Source organism: Orcinus orca, chromosome 17 (genome assembly GCF_937001465.1).
Source record: "Orcinus orca chromosome 17, mOrcOrc1.1, whole genome shotgun sequence".
NCBI classification, from domain to species: domain Eukaryota; kingdom Metazoa; phylum Chordata; class Mammalia; order Artiodactyla; family Delphinidae; genus Orcinus; species Orcinus orca.
The window spans coordinates 77,594,114-77,614,561 of NC_064575.1; the positions used below are offsets into that span (position 1 = coordinate 77,594,114).

Genomic DNA, 20,448 nt, shown 5'->3' on the forward strand with positions numbered 1-20,448 from the left:
CCGCCCCCGACTCGGAAGCCAAGGTGAAGACTTTGGTCTCCTCTTTGCACAGGGAAGCAGAGTCCAGTCCTTCACCGGCCCAAGCCTGGCTGATTCCAAGCCCTGTGTGTCTTATACTGAGTTAAGCCACCTCTCTGCAGGGGAGGAACCATCTCTGAGACTGTTGTCCTCATTGCATCCTCAGGTCCCCACTCAAACGTCATGTCCTCAGAGAGACCTTCCATGACCCCCCAGTGCAAATGCCCCCTCTTCACACATGCTGTTCCCTTATTTAGCTTCTTCTACCCTCGCAGAACTTAGCACTACCAGGCTCTATGTTACATATTTATGCGTCTGTTTTCCCAGGAAAACATGTGCCTCATAACAGAAAGGACTTTGCCTTCTTTGTTCACCGTTTGAACCCCAGGATCTAGAATTAACTCCTGGCACATGGTTGGCCCTCAAGAAATCCTTGCTGGACGAATGACTGAATGAGTGCGTGAGAGGTGGGGCTGGGAGTGGGAAAAAGTAGAAAAAGTAATGACGGCTCATAATTGTCAGAAATAATAATAGCAACAACCGGGATGCTCGTCAAATGTGCCAAACCCCACTTGAGCCCTTTACGCACAATAACACATGTAAAGGTTGTAACATACAGTTGGGAAGTACTGTTACTTTGGAGATGAGGAAAATGAGGTCCGGAGAGGTTCACCACTTGTTCACGGTCACAAAATAGTGAGAGGAAGAGCCAGGACGGAATGCAAGGCACCAGACTTTCAAGTGCACCGAATGACTTTTCTCTACTGAGCCCCCCTCACAGCCGGCTGCATTGGACACTTCCCGTGCTCCTACCCAGCTGAATTCTCACACCAACTCAGCAAGGTTGGTATCATTTCCTCATCAGCTGGATGACAAAATCGACTCAGAGAGGTTGGGTAAGCCGCCCCAAGTCACACAGCTGGTTAGTGGCAGAGATGGAATTTGTGCTGTGCGGACTGTCCAGCACCTGAGACAGCTGCCCTTGTCAGTGTCCTTTCAGCAGGTCTAATAAGCCAGGATGAGTGAGCAGGTTTCCTGGGACTCAGCGAGAGCCTGCCTGACACGGATGACCCAGCCCAGCTGGCCTTATCAGCAAGAAAGTCCCTGCCTGGGGTGGTGAGTGCTATTCTAAGCCAAAAGTCCAGTGGTACCACAGAAGCTGCCAGGACCTCTGTGTGGGTGACACAGAGGTTGGCCCTGGAACAGACTCAGACAGGATGCTCCGGAGGGCGAGGCTCTGTCCACTGCCCTGTGCTTGGATGCTTTGAGCCACCTCTTGTCACTGCTCCCCCTTCTCTGCCACTCACGCCCTAACAGCAAGATGGAGGGAAAAAAAACCAAAATTCGGCTTTGAAGTTACACATACCTGGACTTGAATTCCAGCTCACTACGCACTAGCTTTGTGACCTTGGGCAAGTTCCTTTACTTCTCTGAGCCTCAGCTTCTTCATCGATGAAATAGGGATAATCATTCTTATCTCCTTATTGCCTGCATCCACGGGCACTGCTGTTGCCCCATGAAAGCTGGAACCCAAACTCACAAATGGCCCCTAATCAGATATTCAGAGGTTTGTATCACAGTTCAGGTTTGTAGCAAGACGAGAAGATAAAAATGCCTCTTATGGAAACAGAGCACAAAATTGGGAGTTCTTGCAGGCTACAGCTGTCCTGCCTCTGCCTGTCACCCCTTCACATCTTACACTACTCTGCCTGTGTCTCCTACACACACACACAGACACAGACACATACAAACACTGAAGTTTTCCACTCATACATTCCTATTTACACACATCTCAATGCTTCTGAACACCTACACAGTACAAGTCCTGCCACACAGACACCTCCCATAACCATCATACACACACGCACACACTCCCTCATCGGGACAGACTCCCAGGGGCAGCATGGGTAGCAGCACAGTAATCGGGTAACGTGGCACAGATGGAAGAAATCTGAGGGACTGGATCAGAGCCATAGCTTAAATAGAGGAACATCACGGACCTCTCTGAACCCCAGTTTCTTCATCATTAACGTGGGGATGACAGAACGCTCCTCTTGTGGTTGTGAATAGAATGAAAGATCATTTTCATCCATTGCCTGTCTTAGTACCTGGCACACAGTAGGTGTTCAGAAAATGGTATTACATCATAATGTGTACATTCTCCAGGCAATGTGAAATTTTTCTCTGTTTAAGCCTAGCCGAGTATGAACTGTTTAAATATTTACAAAGCCACAAATAAGCCTGACAAGACTTTCTACTGAAAATGTCTTATACATGGGATTAAGGCTGAACCTGACACTTATTTTGCTCCAGGGGGTTGGGCCCGAATAACAGCTGATGACTTGGGGTCTTGGCGTCTCTTGTTGGTTTCCTTCCTTTCAGGATGAAGCCAGTGCATTCTTGCTCTTCCCCACTGGTTCCAAATATCTCTTTGTTTTGGTGTCTTGATTGAAAGGAGCTTTCCTCTCGTGCCTTTTCGGGGCTTCCCTCTGAGGGCTCCAGTGTTTCATCTGCCCCGTCTGCTGGTCACGGTTGATGTCCAACGACACTCTCTCTGCTTTCCTGGCTTTGTTAAGGAGCTCTTGTAACAAATCCCCTGACCTTAGGGGGCCTTAAGGAAACCAGGCCTGAACCCAGCTCCAGAGAACTCCATCTGCTGAGGGTGTTTGGTGCCTTCGTCTGCATCCAAGAGACTCTCAAGGGCCTGAGTTCATCAAGAGCTGATTGTTCCAGCAGCACATGACTCATGCCCTTGGCTCCTCTCCCACTGGTCTTCCTGCAGATGCTTGGATGGGAGATGAATGCTGTAGGTCTCCGCCAGTTCTACCCTAAGGCAAAGGTCACGAACCCAAATGTCTTCAGGGGACCAGCAGGTAACATAAGTGTCAGGATAAGATGGATACATTGGAGAGCCCATTCCACGCCTAAAGGCAACAGATCTACCAATTAAAACAAACATGCAAGCCAACCAACCAACCAGCTGCTGGCTTGCTGATCAGATTGTCTGAGAGGCGGCCAGTTTGTGACCTTTGTCCTGTGGGTTTTGCATCCCCTGTTTAGCTTAGTTTGAAAATCCATATTGGAAGGGTGGTCCTAGTGCAGTCTCCCAGACAACCGACTTTGCCTTTGTAGCATCCTGGGCAAGGGCTCTCCTCTCACCACTTGAAAGTTTCAGCAAGGGAACTCACCATTCCAGTTCTTCCACAAACCTTTAACGTGCAGGACCACAGGGGAGGTAAACTGTGCCGCGAGGACCAGCGGTGACCAAGGCTGATGTGGGCCCCGCCCTTGCGGGTCTCCATCATCGCAAGGTTCCTCATGACGCAGAGCACAGAGATAGAGTCTCATTGCGTAAGGACAGTCCCTCTCCTGGGATAACTGTTCAGGCATTTAAAGGCATCTTTCACTTCCCTCTTGAGTTACCTTTTTCTAGGTGGTTAAAGTGTGAGCCAAATGGTTTGATTTTTTTTTTTTTTTTTTGCGGTACGCAGGCCTCTCACTGTTGTGGCCTCTCCCGTTGCGGAGCACAGGCTCCGGACGCGCAGGCCCAGCGGCCATGGCTCACGGGCCCAGCCGCTCCGCGGCATGTGGGATCTTCCCGGACCGGGGCACGAACCCGTGTCCCCTGCATCGGCAGGCGGACTCTCAACCACTGTGCCACCAGGGAAGCCCATGGTTTGATTTTTTTTTTTTTTTTCCATTTCTCATCTCCCACATCCACTCCATTATGGAGCCCTATTGACTCCAACTTGCAAAGGTACCTGGAATTCATCCACTTCTCTCCATTTTACTGCCAAATCCTAGGCCTCCTCAGCAGGCCCTTTCCTGGGCTCTTTTAGGGTCTGCTAACTGGCTTCTGGTCTTGTGACCCTTTTATCCATACTCTATCAGCAACCAGTCAGATTAGGGAACACTTGAATTTTCCAAAGGTTCCCGTAGCACTTAAAAGGGTGCCCCCAACCCTGCTATAGTCCATAAGACCTGACTGCCAGGCCCTGGCCCAGGCTTTCCTCATATCACTCACTACCCTTCATCCTTGGAATGGGTCGAATAGTGTACCCCTCAAATTCATGTCCACCCAGAACCTCAGAATGTGCCCTTATTTGGAAACAGGGTCTTTGCAAATGTTATCATAGAGAGAGCCCTACATCTAATAATTAGTGCCCTCATAAGACGAGAGGACACATGTCCTTATAAGGAGGGAGAAGGCCATGTGACCAACGCAGAGATTAGAGTGATGGGGCCACAAGCCAAGGAGCACCTGGGGGCCACCAGAAGCTGGAAGAGGAGCAAGGATTCTTCCCTAGAGACTTCAGAGGGAGCTTGCTGTTGACACCTTGATTTCAGACTTCTGTCCTCCAGAACTGTGAGAGAATGCACTTCTGCTTGGAAAGCCTTGGGAAACCGGTACAGTTTCTTACCCTGGCCTTCCTGTTCACCCCAAGCCCATCCTCGCCCTGTGCCTCTGCTTGTGCTGTCCTCTCTTTCCTGGACGGTCCTGCCTCTTCCCCACTCTCTTGGTATGACTTGGTCCTTCCTATCATTCAACCACAGATCAGATGTGGCCTTCTCTGAGCGGCTCCCCCGACCACACCTGCCCTGGCCAGTTGCTACCAGCAGGTGGTCTTTGTTCACCCATCAGAGCACCCGTCATAATGTGAGGTGCCCTCACGACGTGTTTCTGAACTAGGTTGTTATCTGTCTGCCCCCGCTTGAATATAAGCTACATGACGGCAAGTCCTTGTGTATTTAATTCACCACGAGAGTCCCAGAGCCTTTTAGGGGGCTGGCATGGTGCCTATACCACAGTCTGTGCCTCATAAATATTTTTTGAATGTTTGTTGTGACTCAGATTCCTGGAAGGTTTAGTTTGCTTTGCTCAGAGAAAGCTGCCCTTTTGTGGTCAAAGGCTAAGCCATATCTCACTTATTTTAGTGTCCTCAATCTTCATCCATGTTGTAGCATGTGTCAGAATTTACTTCTTTCTTTTTTAAAAATTAATTAATTATTTATTTTTTTGGCTGCATTGGGTCTTTTTTGCTGCATGCGGGCTTCCTCTAGTTGTGGCGAGCGGGGGCTACTCTTCGTTGCGGCGCGCGGGCTTCTCATCGCAGTGGCTTCTCTTGTCGCGAAGCATGGGCTCTAGGCGCACGGGCTTCAGTAGTTGTGGCTCACGGGGTCTAGAGCGCAGACTCAGTAGTTGTGGCGCACAGGCTTAGTTGCTCCACGGCATGTGGGATCTTCCTGGACCAGGGCTCGAGCCCATGTCCCCCTGCACTGGCAGGCGGATTCTTAACCACTGCGCCACCAGGGAAGTCTCTACTTCTTTTTAAAGACTGAATAACATTGCACTCTATGTATAGACCACATTTTGCTTATCCATTTGTCCCTTGGGCACTTTCAACTTTTGGCTGTTTTAAATAGTGTTGCTATGACTATGAATGTGCAAATATCTCCTTGCGACACTACTTTCAATCCTTTTGGTTATATAACCCCGAACTGGAATTGTTTTACACACACACACACACACACACACACACACACACACACGCATAAAACTTTAAAATGCCAGTTCAGTCTTGCCCTGGAGATCTTACTACATCCATCCTACACGTGAGGTACCGGATGCTGGGGAGGCCGTGTGTGCATCTCACCGTGCTGGACAGTTTGGGTGGCCTGGCGCCACGTGCTTGGCCTGGCCTCCATGCTCATGGGCTCACAGGAGGACAGGGAAATCCTCCCCGAGCTTGGGATGAGTGACCAGTGTATCCAGTTGCAGCCCTCCCGCGGCAACCCTTCCTCCGGGGCCAGACCAGCCTGGGCTCACCTCATTGTCGCGGTCCTTCTCCAGGAAGTGGCGGGCCACGTGACTGGGCAGGATGTTCCGGAGCATGTTCTCATTGTGTTCCCTCAGCTCCTTCATCTCGTTGATCTCCTCTTTGGCCTGAACTCGCCAGAGGAAGTCCAGGCGGGCTGTGTACTCCAGCTGCGGTTCAGGGGACAGAAGGGGAAGGAAAGCTTTCAGGCACACACACGTGGGAGGCGGACAAGGCTTCTCCAGAACCCCTGACAGACGAAATAGAGCCTGAGCTGAACGTTCCGGGAGGCCTTTTGCCTGACATGAAGAGATCAGAATGTGATAGATTTCATAGGGCCGTGTACCTCCCCTTCCTAGGATTACGGCACCTATGATTTTGTAATTGTTTGTGGCCTCCACTGTACTGTAAGTGCTATGAGGTCAGGGGTCCTCTCACCAGCTGAGCATCACGTCCTTACCGTGTAGCAGTGTGCCTGGCACAGGGAAGGTGTTGCGTCACTATTTGTTGACTCAACAAATAAGTTACAATAATAAAGACAGCTAACACTTAGATGGTGCTTTTTGGATGGTACCAGGCACTATTCTACGGAATATACACGTATTAACTCCTTTCATCCATACAACAAAGCTCATAGGAAGGTATTATTATAGATCCTTATTTTACAGATGAGGAAACTGAAGCAAACTGGTGAAGTCACTTGACCAAAGTCACACACTTATTAGTGGGGAAGCCAGGATTTGAGTTTAACCCCAGAGTCCAATTCTAGAGTCTGAGCTCAGTCGAGGCAACAAGGAAGAAATGTATGAGCTAATAATGGAAGGATAGTGGATTTAGTTGTGAGACCACTATGGCCTAGAGTCCTGGTCCCACATTCAAGCACTGTAACCTGGCCTAGTACCTACATCTCTGTTTCCTCATCTCTAAAATTGGGATGAACGCTCATGACCAGGCAAGCTTGGAAGAGGAATTATTTAGGAAGTTATAGGTAGAGCATGGGACTCATAGTAGGTATTTAATAACCATTAGTTTCCTCTTGTCCTAGCATCCCTTTTCATTGGAAAGTGGAGAGCTTCCTTTCTGAAGAATTTCACAAGCTATACTTACCACAGCTTTGGGAAATGTCATTATTTCAAAGACTTGAACTATTAAAATGAACAGTGTGCTACACCATTAAACACATGGTTAGATGCCCTGAATTCAAGGGCTTAAGGAAATTCAGCGAGCTCTTTTCTTTCTCTTACGTGCAAGTCTCAGTGGATGGCAGAAGTATGAGAAAACAGAGGTGCAAGGTTACTCATTCAGCAGAATTTGTAATAGCAAAAGCTGGAAACAATCCAAGTGTTCATTTTGTTGGTTGAATAAACTATTATATACAGCTATAAAAAGAAACAAAGAATATTTCTCTGTACGTACTTTGATGGGCTGGCCTCTGAAACGGAGAAATGCATGCAGAGTTTGCCATTATTGATCTAAGGAAAGGACATATCTACATCTCTCTCTCCATATATATATATTTCTTAATTTATTTATTAAAACATTGAGGTGTAAAAAACCCATAAAAAATCATTACCGATGAGATGAGGAAGGGAAGCCTAGGGAGGGGAAATAGGGGTAGAATTTAAACTTTTAAAATGGTATCTTGTTTTATAAACGTGACTTTTGAATCATGGAAATGTTTTACTTAATTATAAAACTAAATGGATTTTTTAAAAGCTCTGTGAAAACAAACAAACAAACAAATGAAGCTACAGGCACAACCACACAAAGAGGAACTATTCCAAATGCCTTTTAACACAATAATTTGATGGTACATTCGTAGGGAGAAATACTCTGAGGCTAGAAAGAGTGCAACAAGAATCTTAAAAGCGTTTATAACAATCACCTTGTAGGTGGTGGTGTTTGTAGTATTATTGTTAGATTATGGTATCTGAATTATAGGATAAAGCAAGTGAATAACTGTGTTGGTGTCACTGAGAACTCGAATTTTGGGGAAGGGAAAAAGGAGATGCGGATATAAGATTGATGAGGTTAAGTCCAAAGCCTAGCGTCCTATGAAAACTGGAAGGTATCACTATGAACTTATGATCTATATGTATCTCCTGGCTCTGCCTACTGAAATCAAGGTCTAGAAACAATGAAAACCTAGTAGCAATGAATCACCCCAGTGTCCAGATTGTGGTTTCAAAATATCAATTCCTACAAAAGGGACCTTGTACTCTTTGCAGAAAAGGCTGAAATTTAGGGAGGAAAATGTACAAGCTTGGAACATTTTTTGGTACCAGAAAGCAAGTAGTCAACAGAGACTGGGGTTATGTTGAAAGGAGTAGACCACCCCACTGTCAAATATACGGCAAGTTGAACTTTAATAAGAATAATAATTGCAATGGATCGAAATGAAAGACATATGTTAAAATGCAAAAGTTCACAGTGACACTTAAAACATAGAACCTCATCGATCGCATCTTGATGATGCTCAGGAACTAGCTTATTGGGAAACTTGGAAAAAATTTATAGGTGAATTAAGCATTTACCCTGCCTTTGCTTTATGAGCTGTACTTGAAGGTAACAACTAGTTGGCGAGGAGAAGGTTCTCATTTTTTGCGGTACGCGGGCCTCTCACTGTTGTGGCCTCTCCCGTTGCGGAGCACAGGCTCCGGACGCGCAGGCTCTGCGGCCATGGTTCACGGGCCCAGCCGCTCCGCGGCATGTGGGATGTTCCCGGAACCGGGCACGAACCCGTGTCCCCTGCATCGGCAGGCGGACTCCCAACCACTGCGCCACCAGGGGAGCCCGAGAAGGTTCTCTTTAAAACTGTATTCCAGCTAGCAAATTATGAAATATTGATAGAATTGGAATATCACTACCTAGAATATAAATGAATGTAGGTTATTATTGTCAAGAGCTGCTAATATCACAAAAGAGAGATAAGCAGACATTATATGCCTCTTAATAGTAGTTCACAATATTAACCAATTAAATCTTTTTGCAGAAAAAAATTGAACTTGAATCTCACCAAGTTTCTAGATATAACTACCAATATAGGAAAAACAAAGGACAGAGGGATGTGTTAAATACCCCTATAAAGGGTGCAATCAACAAACTCTAGACTGAGAGACATTCTAGAGGTCAGTGGCTCTCACAAAATATTGCAAAAAAAAAAAAAAAAGATGGAGGGTGGTTGTTTAGAGTAAAAAGAAATAAGAGACATATCAATCAATGGCGATATATGGACTTAAGTTGGATCCCAACTGAAACAAAATTAAAAAAAATATAAACTAATTAGGAAATTGAAACATTGCCTAAAGTCTTGAACATATGAAAGAATTACTGTTTTATTTTTTAAAGTGTGTTAATAGTATTGTGATTAGGCTGAAATTCTCTTTTAGATGCATATTGAATTATTTACAGATGAAATGATAGGACATTTGGAACTTGCCGCAAAATAATTGGGAAGGAGCAGTGAGCAAAATAAATAGGGATGTAGATGAAAAAAGACTGCACATGAGCTGGTGACTGTCGAAGCTGTGAGTTCATTATACTATTTTACATACTTTCGTATATGTTTGAAATTTTGCATAAGAATAAATTTTTAAAAACGTAAGCGGTGGCTGCAGGTTGTATAAAAGAATGCTAGTCCTGTTCTACCATGTTGCTGTGTGACTGTGGGAAATTCATTCAACTTCTTGTATTTTGGTTCCCCTTCTAAAAAATGAGGATAATTGCCTTCATCTCGTTTAATGCGAGACATGGATTATCATACGGTCTATCGTATGGACCAAAAGGCATGATGTATGCAAAAGAATTCGGAAATGTCTAAAATGTAGATTTATCGAGTATTACTATGACTTTAAGGTGTCTGTGGATGAAATCTGATCGAAACTATGCTTTCAATTTTTTTTTCCCTCCAGACTTAAGAGCATCGAGTTTTGATTTGTCAAGTTGCAGGACAGGATTTTATCCACAATTTTTTCCAAATGAAATGTTTCATTTCCACCCTTAAAAAATGCAGTGTTGGTTAAAGCAAGAGATCATTTTTAAAATTTCTTTCCTGTTGAAATACTCTCATCCGACTAAATTTAAATCAGAGCTATGAGTAGGGAAATCTGGAGTTCAGAAGTTGACTTAAGCAAGAATTTTCCAGTTGCGAGACAAGAACATACTTTACATTTTGACTGCAGGTCACTGCATCTAAGGCATGTTCATAAAGAGATATTTTAGTCCAAGTACAGTCCTATCTCTTCACAAAGCCAGTCTCGTGAAGGCATGTGTCACATATTTTTTAGACGTCCATGGAAGGAAAGTATTCCGTTTCAGTTTACTGAGTACCTACTATGTGCTAGGGGCTGGGCATATGGAGATAAGCAAAACAGTCTCTTTGTCAGCTGAGTGGTGATAGGAGAGCACAAAAAAGAAAGAGATCATTTCAACACAGTGTGGTCAGAGCAGACATGAAGAGAAAAGCAAAGCAAAGCAAAGCACTGAGTTTTTAAAAGTGACCATTCTTCAGCATTTGCTCAAGAAATGTCAATTGATTTGGAAGTGCACTCTCCTAATTTTTACCAAACCATTTAGGAACCGGCTACATGAAAAGAGTACCAAGGGAACTAATACACATTGTTCATATGTTTTGTGCCAGGCTCTTATCACAGAAAGATAACTAACACTGGCCGGGTTCTTGCCTTGGACCAGGCACTGTTCTGAGCACTCCGTAAGTACTGAAGGTCATTTAATCACACAACAGTTCAACGAGGTAGGTACTTTATTGTACCCATTTCACAGCTGAGGAAATGGAGGCATGGTAAGGTGAAGTCAGGTGCCCAAGGACTCACAAACAGAGGCTGGGATTTGAACTCAGGGCATTTTGGCTCCAAGCTGTGGCTCTTAAGCCCTATAATCTATGTCTATGACCTCATTCAGCTGTTCTCCCACTCTCAATAGATAACTATTAGACTTTTCATTTTGCAGGTAAAGAAATGGCAGGTCTGGGCTGTTGAGCATCTCAAGGTCACCTATTCTCCCAGCAGCACTGCTGGGATGCAAACTTAAGAATTTCGTTCCAAGGCTTGGGTCTTTCTTTCTAAGCTGCACAATTCCAGTGCCTGTCTTTATCAGACCTAGAAGTAAGTGACTGGAGACCTGACCTCATTAATCTCTGTCTCCGTGCGCAGGTGTGACTTCCTCTGCTCTAAAGAGAGATGCTGAGGCAAAGCCCAAATCTCAGGGCTGCACGTGAATCAGGCACGAGGTAGGAGGCACCTGTCTGCTCTCTTCTGTCCCATGTTCCGGATGTTCACCTGCCTCAGAGGAGCAGGTGTTTGGCATATCGCTCCACATATGTGCAGGATGAGCCTTCCCAGTTATGCAGTTACATAACCGCCTCTGTCACTCTGGAGATGTAAAATTACACACGCTCCCACTGGGAGGCTGCTGCGTACCAGGCATCAATGGGGGTTATTCAGCCTTTAATAAAAAGAGAGGGCCTCTGAGTCACAAGGGAAAATGGTGGAAGCTGGTAGCAAACCCAGGAGCAGACGGACTTGATCCGGATGAACAGGACTCTGATGGATGTTATGAAATGACACTCGAGGTGACGCACTCCTGCGGAAAGCATCCTCTAGCAGACAGGCAGCGGAACACGGTGGAAAGTGAATGGACCTAGGAGTTCAAGCATTTGGATTCCTGTTTCTGTCTGGTCCTCCTTATTGTCTTTGTGACCTCAAGTGACTTGAGTCTCTGCTCCTGCCTTGGGACCAAATGGATAATAATACTTTCTCTGTTTGCTGTGTTCTCCTCTTTGTTGTGTTGTTGTTGTCATTGTTTGTTTGGCTGTGCTGCACGGCTTGTGGGATTTTAGTTCTCCAACCAGGAATTGAACCCGGGCCCTCAGCGGTGAAAGCACAGAGTCCTAACCACTGGACCTCCAGGGAATTCCCTGTTTGTCTCAGACTCTTGCTTTCAGAGTAAAATATTAATAGCTCACAACTTTTGAGCGCTTATTCTACGTGCAAATCACTGGGAGAGGTATATTATAATCATATTCTCATGTAATAGTATATAACAAACTTATAAAACCTGTTATTATCATATCCATTTTATAGGCGAGAAAACTGAGACAGAAAATTAAGTCAATTACTGAAGGTCACATATTTCCTGAGTGGCGGAGTTGGCGTTTGAATATTACCTACCCCACTCCCAGGCTTACATCTGTAACTGCTACAGTTATGGGATGTAGTTATATAATTTCAAAACCTTTTGAAAGTTAAAAAGAAAAAAGAAATCAGATATCGCCTGAGCACTCAGGCCCTCACTATTCACTTATACATTCTTACTTCATACCCATCTTCATGTGAGGAGGTTATCTGCTTTCCCAGGACAAATGGAGAGTAGAATAAACGGAATCAGAACGTTAGAAAGGTTTTGCGGAAGGGAGTACTGAGAGGGGACAAAGTAATTCCTTAAGGTGCCAGAGAAGACAGAAACATCCTTCTTATTATGGAACGAAGACCCCTACTCTGAACTTGCTCTCTCTTAGCTATCTCTGAGAATTTCTCACTTGTCAGTGTAAAACCTGTGTGATGGAGTGTACGCGTGTTTTTCTATAGGATTGCCTTGTCTGACTCTGTCTTCACGGCCCTCAGATGGGCTGTCATTTGCATGTCAGACTAAGGAGTCCTCTCCTGTAACTAGAAGCCATTAAGATGTGGAGGACATGACCCCAGCTCTCACAGAAAACCAGAAAGACCTAAATATAGGAATTCTGCAAATGGCCAGACTTTGACATTTGGCTTATTGTTTCACCATAAATTCAGCTAAAACTGAAAAGCAAGGTAAGGTCATATTGCAGGATTGAATGCCCTTGGCATTGTGAAGATACGCAGACAATTCTTTCTGTCTTTCCCCAATCTAGAAAGTGGAAAGGTGGGCTTTGGAGACAGATCTGGGTTTGAATTCTAGTTCTCTCACTTACTAGCTGAGTCGCCTGACTCTCTTCATCTGTAGAACAGGATCCATAATAACGACCATTAGGGCTGTTGAGAGGATCCAATGAGGTAACACAGGTGGAGTGCCAGGCACATAGTAGGAGCTGGACACATATTAACTCTTACCCCCTTTTCTTTGATTGCCAAGTGTTATTTACTCTCTTTTCCCCTTGACTACATCTTACCATCTCGCTTTATTACAAATAACTTATGTATGTGTCTCTAGCTTCTAGGTTTTTAGCTGTTTCATCCCTGGCTTCTCAGGATGCGTTACCTCCCTGTCTCCATGGTGATTTCTCAGTGGTGCGTTTCTATTTCTGCTCTGGCTGAGAGTCTTCCTGTTTTGTTTTTTTCGTTTCCTGGTTACTTTTTCGAAGCACACACAAAGAGAGATAGACTGGGATCCACAGCGCAGCAGTGAAGCAGACAGGGCCTGGCTCTACCAGAAAGTGAGAATCTCCCCAGGTAAGGAATGTTACCGAATTCATGGTCTGAGTCTGCATGGAGAACTCGTACCGGACGTGGAGAGCGGGTGACACCTCTTGGGCGAAGCCTGTTAGGATGCTCCCGTGCAGAATAATTTCCTGCTTCTTTGACTCTTGAAGTCCTTGAACAAGTCTGGTCCACACACTGCACATCCCCCATTGCATTATTTAGGGTCCGCTCTCCTCCAGGAGATAGGAGCCCTTGGGGCCAGGGATGGGATTTTGCAGTGCTATCCATGGTGCCCACCCTAGATCCTGGCAGATGGGGAAGTGGCATCGATACGGTAGGCACTTTATCTACTCAGGACAAATCAGTGATGAAGCGCTTCCTCTATTTCTGTAAGGCAGTGCTCAAAATGCTGCATACAATCATCTCAAATGATGCTTCAAAACAGCCCTAGTCAGGCATTACCATCTTATTTTAGAGAGAAGGAAACAGGGGCTCAGGGAGATAAGTTACTTGCCCAAGGCCACAAATTTCTGGGAGGCAGGGCAGGATTGGAACCTTGGCCTGGATTATCCTCAAACCTGATTGGGAGTTTGGGATGGACATGTACACACTACTATATTTAAAACAGATAACCAACAAGGACCTACAGTATAGCACAGGGAACTCTGCTCAGTACTCTGGAATAACCTAAATGGGAAAAGAATTTGAAAAAGAATAGATACAGGTATATGTGTAACTGAATCACTTTGCTGTACACCTGAAACTAACACAGCATTGTTAATCAACTATACTTCAGTATAAAATAAAAATTAAAACAAAAAAAACCCAAACCTGAATGTTTACCTAGTTTACACAACTCCTATAGTAATAGAACTGGGAGGGGTCCCAGTTTGCCTCAGGCAGAAATTGAAAAAGCTCTTTTTTTTTTTTTTAACAACAGTTTTATTGAAAGAGATATACCTAAAGGGAATGAAAACCATATTGCTCTCCAAATTATCTCCATCTTAGTTTTTTATTAAGTGGTGCGTGCTAGGAATTGATTCTTTAAGAATCGCTTGCTGGGAATTCCCTGGAGGTTCAGTGCTTAGGACTTGGCGCCTTCACTGCTGGGGCCCGGGTTCAACCCCTGGTCAGGACACTAAGATCCTGCAAGCCACGCAGTGAGGCCAAAGGAAAAAAAACAAAAAAAAAAAAAAAAAAAGAAGAAGAAAAAAAGAATCACCACTTGCTGCAAGCAACTAGAAGTCATTTATTGCAGAGATGAGTGGCTGCCTCTCAGGTGAACTTTATGGCAATGGGAAATGCCAAGTAATCAAAGGCAGTTAGAGGAAAATGTCAGGTTACCTGCTGTCCATGGTAGAAGACAGCGAGGAGGAACATGGCCATCAGCAGCAGTGACGCCTCCTTGGTCCCCAGGAAATCTCTGTTGGAAGAAGAAATGCAAATGGTGGCATGGTTATTGACAACCATGGAGGGACTTCAAGGAGGCCCATTAGGAAACTGAGGTTCAGACTGGAGTGGGTTAAAAAGAGAGAAGCAGTTGTTTCTTGAGCTCCCACTATATGATAGGGGCTTCTCTATAAGGCTTTCATACAGGCTAATTCAGAACTCAGTTGATCCCCAAGGGCATGAGGTCACACAGATCATACCTGCTGGGAGACTCTAGAATCCAGCATCTAGACAATGAACTTACATTAATAACGATGTCTTCTATTTGCAAAACACTTTTTCTAGATTTCAAAGAGCTCTGATACTTTCTTGTCACAAAAATCCATGTGAAGACAAACATCCCCTCTTTTTCTTTAGATGTTAGCCTATTTAAGAGGCAGGCAAGGTACTTGCTATGTGGCAGCCCCTGGTCTAAGTGCTATAAGAACCACACTTAGGTTTTTATATAAATTCCTATTTCAATTTTGGGCACTGTTGTTACCCTCTTTGATCTCTCTGCTACGTGGCTGCTAGAATATTTTTTATCACTAGAGCCAGATCACATTACTCTTTTGTTTTATAGCTTCCCAACCACAAGCATACATATGCTCAGAACTCACTCAGAGGTAACTTGACTCTGATGTGGTTAAGGACACAGTGGGGCCCTCATGGATGAGACGCAGTGCTCAGAGAGAGTAGAAAGGGCACTAATATGGCTGCCCCCAGGCAATCTCCAGCTTTCCCTTTTCTACTCTCACTGGACACCAGCATGAGTAGCATGGGGCTTAGGGAAATGGGAGCATGATCCCAGCTGCCAAGGCCAGCTTCTCACCTAGCTTTATGCTAAAAGACCCTCCCAGCTTACACAGGGCCAGCCCCAGTCCAGCTCTCCAGGTAGAACAGGGACTTAGGAATGGAAATGTGCTTTCTCTTGGGGACGTATTGTGCACATGGGGACCCAGGGGACCAAGGAACTCTGGGCTGAAACAAGATTCAGATTTGTGAATTCCTAGCTCCGTCTGCTTTTCCTTGGAGATAAGATGCTAATAAAAGATAAAACTCACTATTATATTTCTTTTCTGTAGCTCCAGTGAGGCATATAATTATTGAGCGTCTACTGTGTACCAGGCACATGCTAGGATACAGAACTGAAGAAGGCACATTGTCTTTGCCCTCAAAACAGTTCAGAAAAGGAAAGAACCAAACAGACAGATAATTTCATAACATGATACACTGCCTAGTAAGGATACACTCTTGTTACCATGGGAATATATGGGAAGAGAAGGTAACCCAGGCTGGATATTCAGGGAAGACTCAAGAGCTGAATATGAAAGGTCGATAAGACTTTGGGAGGAAAAGGTGGGATGCATTCTATAGGTATGAGACATATATATATCTTGCTTAGCCGGCTGGTTAACAAGCCTCTAGTGTAGGGGGATAAGTAAATATCACATATCAAGTGAGGCCACACGCAGACTCAGATCTATTAGCGCTGTCCGCCACCAGCGCTGAAGTGAAGAGTGTTGGACTGTGAGCCATATATTGTCAATCCAGAATTTTAGGCACTAGGACTCACTCATTCATTCGTTCAGTCCCAGTCACCATAGTGCTTGTTTTGGGGAATAGGCACATTCCAGTACCACCCTTTCCTTCATGTCAATTAATTCTCTGGCCCCTGAAGTTTGTGGACTCCTGAAAAAATAATAAAAAGTCATGAGTTTTGTAGTCATGCAGACCCAGCTTCCCATCTCAGGTCTGCTGCTGACCAGTGGTTTGACCTTGGACAAGCCACTTAGTATCTCTGAGCCTCGGTTCGTGGCCCTGTGAAAGACTCTAACCGCGTTTACCTCCCTAATTGTGAGAATTAATTGACCAAATCTTGGTAACGTGTTTGGCATGGGGCATGGCCCATGTCTCCCTCTCTTTACCCCCTAAAGCTCCCAGCACATCATCTTGGCCCTGGTGGCGGCATTTTACAAAATCACTCGTTCACACGGCTTCGTCTGAATGGGCGATGTCCTGTGTTTAGCTCCTCGTGAATAAACTCCTGCTCTGACTGGCACTTCTGATATCCTTTTCTTTGTGATGCAGAAGACTTTTTAAAGCTTAGCAATTCATCACTTAAAACACACTTTCAAGAGAAAACATAAACACCTCTTGAATCATTTTGAAAGCAGGGGTTGACTAAAAATAGAGAGATGGCTAGATCAAATTCGGAAGAGAAGTAAAGGAAAATTATGAATGGTCTTTGAGTCTTCAGGATGTATTTCAGATGGAAAAAAATATGACCTGAGTAGAGACTACAAAATATGCGCAGTAAGTCACCCTGACCAAGGAACACCCAGAAAGAGCTGGGATTTGAATTTAGAAGAGATCTTTTCTTTTTCTTTTTTTGTAGCTTCTATGACTATTTGAAGAAATTCCAAAGAGAGCCAAATGGCTGAAATCTGTACAATATCTTCTAGCTATTGGGTGGCAGAGACATAAAACCCAGGACATTTTGAACTAATTTATTTGTATTAACAAAATTGCTAAATTAATACTATCCTCTCCCTATGCTCATAGAAAGGGACATACCAAGTGAAAACACATGTAGAATAATGTGATTCTCAAGGATACCACGATCTTTAGAGATCATCTTATCTGATGTCTTATAAAAATTCCTATTTAATTTGAGTGTTAATCATTATAGAAGTACTCATTCTAGTTGTAGTGAATTTGGAAGCTAATACAAATTCACAAATAAAAAAATAAAAATAAAAATTATCCTTCAGCCTACCACCCAGAGAAAACAATGGTTAATATTTTGGAATCACCTCAGTGTCATTTCCTTTTCCTTTATGCAAAAATATATTTATGTTTACAAATTTAGAACTGTATGGTGCGTACTGTTTTGTAACCTACTTTTGCGCTTAGTAGGTATTATGAAAAGAATTCCGTGTAATTAAATACTTTACAAGGTGAATTTAATGGATTCATCCAATTCCATATTATGTGTACCATACATAATATAATAGTCCTGGCAAGCCTTTTAATTTATTGGTTGAAAACTGAGGCCCAGAGAGAAGAAGGCACTGGCTTAAGGTCACACAGCTGATTTGTGTCCCAGCCAGGATGAGAATTCACATCTCAGGCACCAAGTTCGGAGCATTAGCGACTGAGCAACTGAAGTCAAATTTTAATGTAGCGATTACCTCCCATTTCCCCTCATGAAACCCAAGATAAACCAGCCAGTTTGAATTTATCTTTTATTCTGTTGTCATACTAATGACTGCATTTGCTTAGCGCTGATTTTGTAATACCTCTAATAACACTTTGCATACATTGCCTACTTTAATTGTCATAGCAACACTTAAAATATTATTAGCGCTATTCTAGTAAAGCAGAAACTGAGACTCAGATGTTAAACGATACACTCCAACTCATAGATCTAGTGAATGGTGAAGGCTATCAATCCAGATCTCAACGAGGCTTTTTCTGTAGCTATCATGCCCTCCTACATGCACTTACTTATAAATACTTGCCTCTAAGCTCCTTAAGTGTCTTATTCATCTGTGAATCTGCAGGGCCTACAAAAGCCCACAACAAAGGTACGACACTTAAGTCCGAAAGCAAATTGTGCTTACAGGATGGGGAACACGAGGTTTACGGGTAACGGTGAGCAAAAGTCATAGGGTTGTAGATAGATGACACTTAGCTTACTGTGAATTAATGGTGTAATATGATTCTAAATGAAATAATATTTCCATCAGTCACTCATTCATCTCATATTTCATTCAACAAACATTTATTTGGACACCTGCTGCCAGATACTCCACTAAGTGCCAAAAATATGAACATGAGTAATGGCCCTTGCCCTCAAAACTCCTATTCTAATGGAAGAGGAAGACATGGCAATTAAAGATTGGAACAGACAGAGATAAGTCCAAAAAATGATAAAAAATTATGTGCACAGATTAGAAAATGAGGAATGATCAGAGTGGGCTTCCCTGAGCGGGGAGGGCCTTGAGTATGATGGGTTGGCGGGGGAGGTGTGTGCAGAATCTGGTAACCGGCACATGGTTTCCTGTGGCTAGATTACGGGCTATAAATGGTGACCTGTGGAGCTGCAGGAGATAAGGTTGGAGGAGTCGACGGGACTCCAGGGAGAGCTTGGACGTTCTTGACAAGTAGGTTGAACTTTTTGTTCCTTAGAGGCAATAGGGAGACACTTAAGGATTTTAAGAAGGGTAATGTGTTGGCCACATGGCTTTGACGGCTTTGAGGAGGGTGGATTGAGAGTGCAGGCTGGGGGATCAGGTAGCGTACAGCAGTCCAGAGCTGGTAGTAGGGATATTTCTAGAACAGCAGTATTTGTGGTATATAAGGGGTCATAATAATCGTTAGTATTCATCAAGTGCTTATGCTATGCCAGACCTTGTGCTAAGTTTCCGTGATCACATTAGATGTCTCGTATATTCCTACAACATAGGAACTATTATCATCCTCACTTTACAGATGAGAAAAGCAGGGCTTAGAGACGTCGTCACTTTTAATTAATTTGCTAAAGATCACACAGTTGGTTGATGGTGGAGATGGCATTTGAATCCAGGTGGTTTAGCTCCTAAACTTGTACTCACAAGTGTCATGATGTAGTCGTCCCTGGAAGGGACGCTGAGGAGGATGAATCTTTAGGGACACTGGTAAGACACTGGGTGCCTCCCCTGTTTTGGGCTCAGTGTCATCCGCGGAGACAGGGGGTTGTCAGGGAGGGGCCTCATGAGACGATAGAGAGTCTGAGTATTTGGGGTCATCTCAGTGTGGATGCAGCCGGGCTGCCCTGTGCAAGGTTCTCTGTACTTTCCCAGGCACCTGACCCTCAGGAACAACCAGCAGAAATGCCCTGAACCAACGTGAACTCCTACAGGGTTGGTTAAATTCCAACAGCATGAGCAGACTGAGGCTGCCAAACGGATCCACAGTTTGACTTCTGACCTGTTGACTTATAATGCAGCTGAGAGGGAAGGCTGAACGAACTCTTCCGTTCCTTATTCATTTAATTCTGTTGATAGCAGAGTGTGAGTGAATACAAGACTAACCGATAATTGACCTTGAATCAGGAAGAAGCTGAGAAAAGCACTTGAATGTCAGCAGCAATGAATTTGGGATTCTGCTTTACTCTTACAACCCTACTTAACAACTTAACTACCAGTTTTTCCTTAAGACCTCAAAACAGAATTCAAAACTAAACCTTTCTCCTAAAAATGAAGGAGGGGACAGGAATGAACAGATACTGATCACATACTATGTGCCAGGCACATCACAGCCTCACGCAGTCCCGTACCAGAGTGTAGTTACGCCACTTCACTGATGGGTAAAGTGAGGTCCAGAGCTGGGAAGAGACTTTCCAATGCAACAGAGTCTGGATCTGAAGCCAAAGCCCTGGCTTGTTCCATTAAAGCTGTGTTTTCCTCTGAATGAATAGATTTTAGATGGTTTAATTTTTATTTCTACGACCAACGTGGCCTATCTGGTTCATACATCTCTCGGCCGTCTCTTGTGCTAGCTTCTGCTTGGCCATGGGACATCTCTTGGCACTAACTATTTTACCTAATTTGAAACTGTTTTGACTTTCTTGGAACCCTGGGCGTATGGTGAGAGATTCTTCATCTTGATTTAAGAGAGATGTACGCATTATTTACAAACATGGACTTTGGAGCCAGAAAGACCTGAGTTTGAATCCGGATCTGTTACCTACTGGCCATGTGCAACTGGGTAATTGTTGAACC

At 44.2% G+C, this 20,448-nt stretch overlaps 1 protein-coding gene across 3 annotated transcripts in view; it reads right to left on the reverse strand.

The window, feature by feature from the left end:
- ADCY8 (adenylate cyclase 8) overlaps positions 1-20,448 on the reverse strand; it is a 218,765-nt gene that overhangs the window by 22,637 nt on the left and 175,680 nt on the right. For all 3 annotated transcript variants that reach the window (XM_004265316.1, XM_033419778.2, XM_033419777.2), the window contains 2 exons: positions 14,597-14,675; positions 5,846-6,004 (listed from right to left, as the gene is read on the reverse strand). In XM_004265316.1, coding sequence (XP_004265364.1) covers positions 5,846-6,004; positions 14,597-14,675 — 238 coding nt within the window. The remainder of the gene's footprint in view (positions 1-5,845; positions 6,005-14,596; positions 14,676-20,448) is intronic.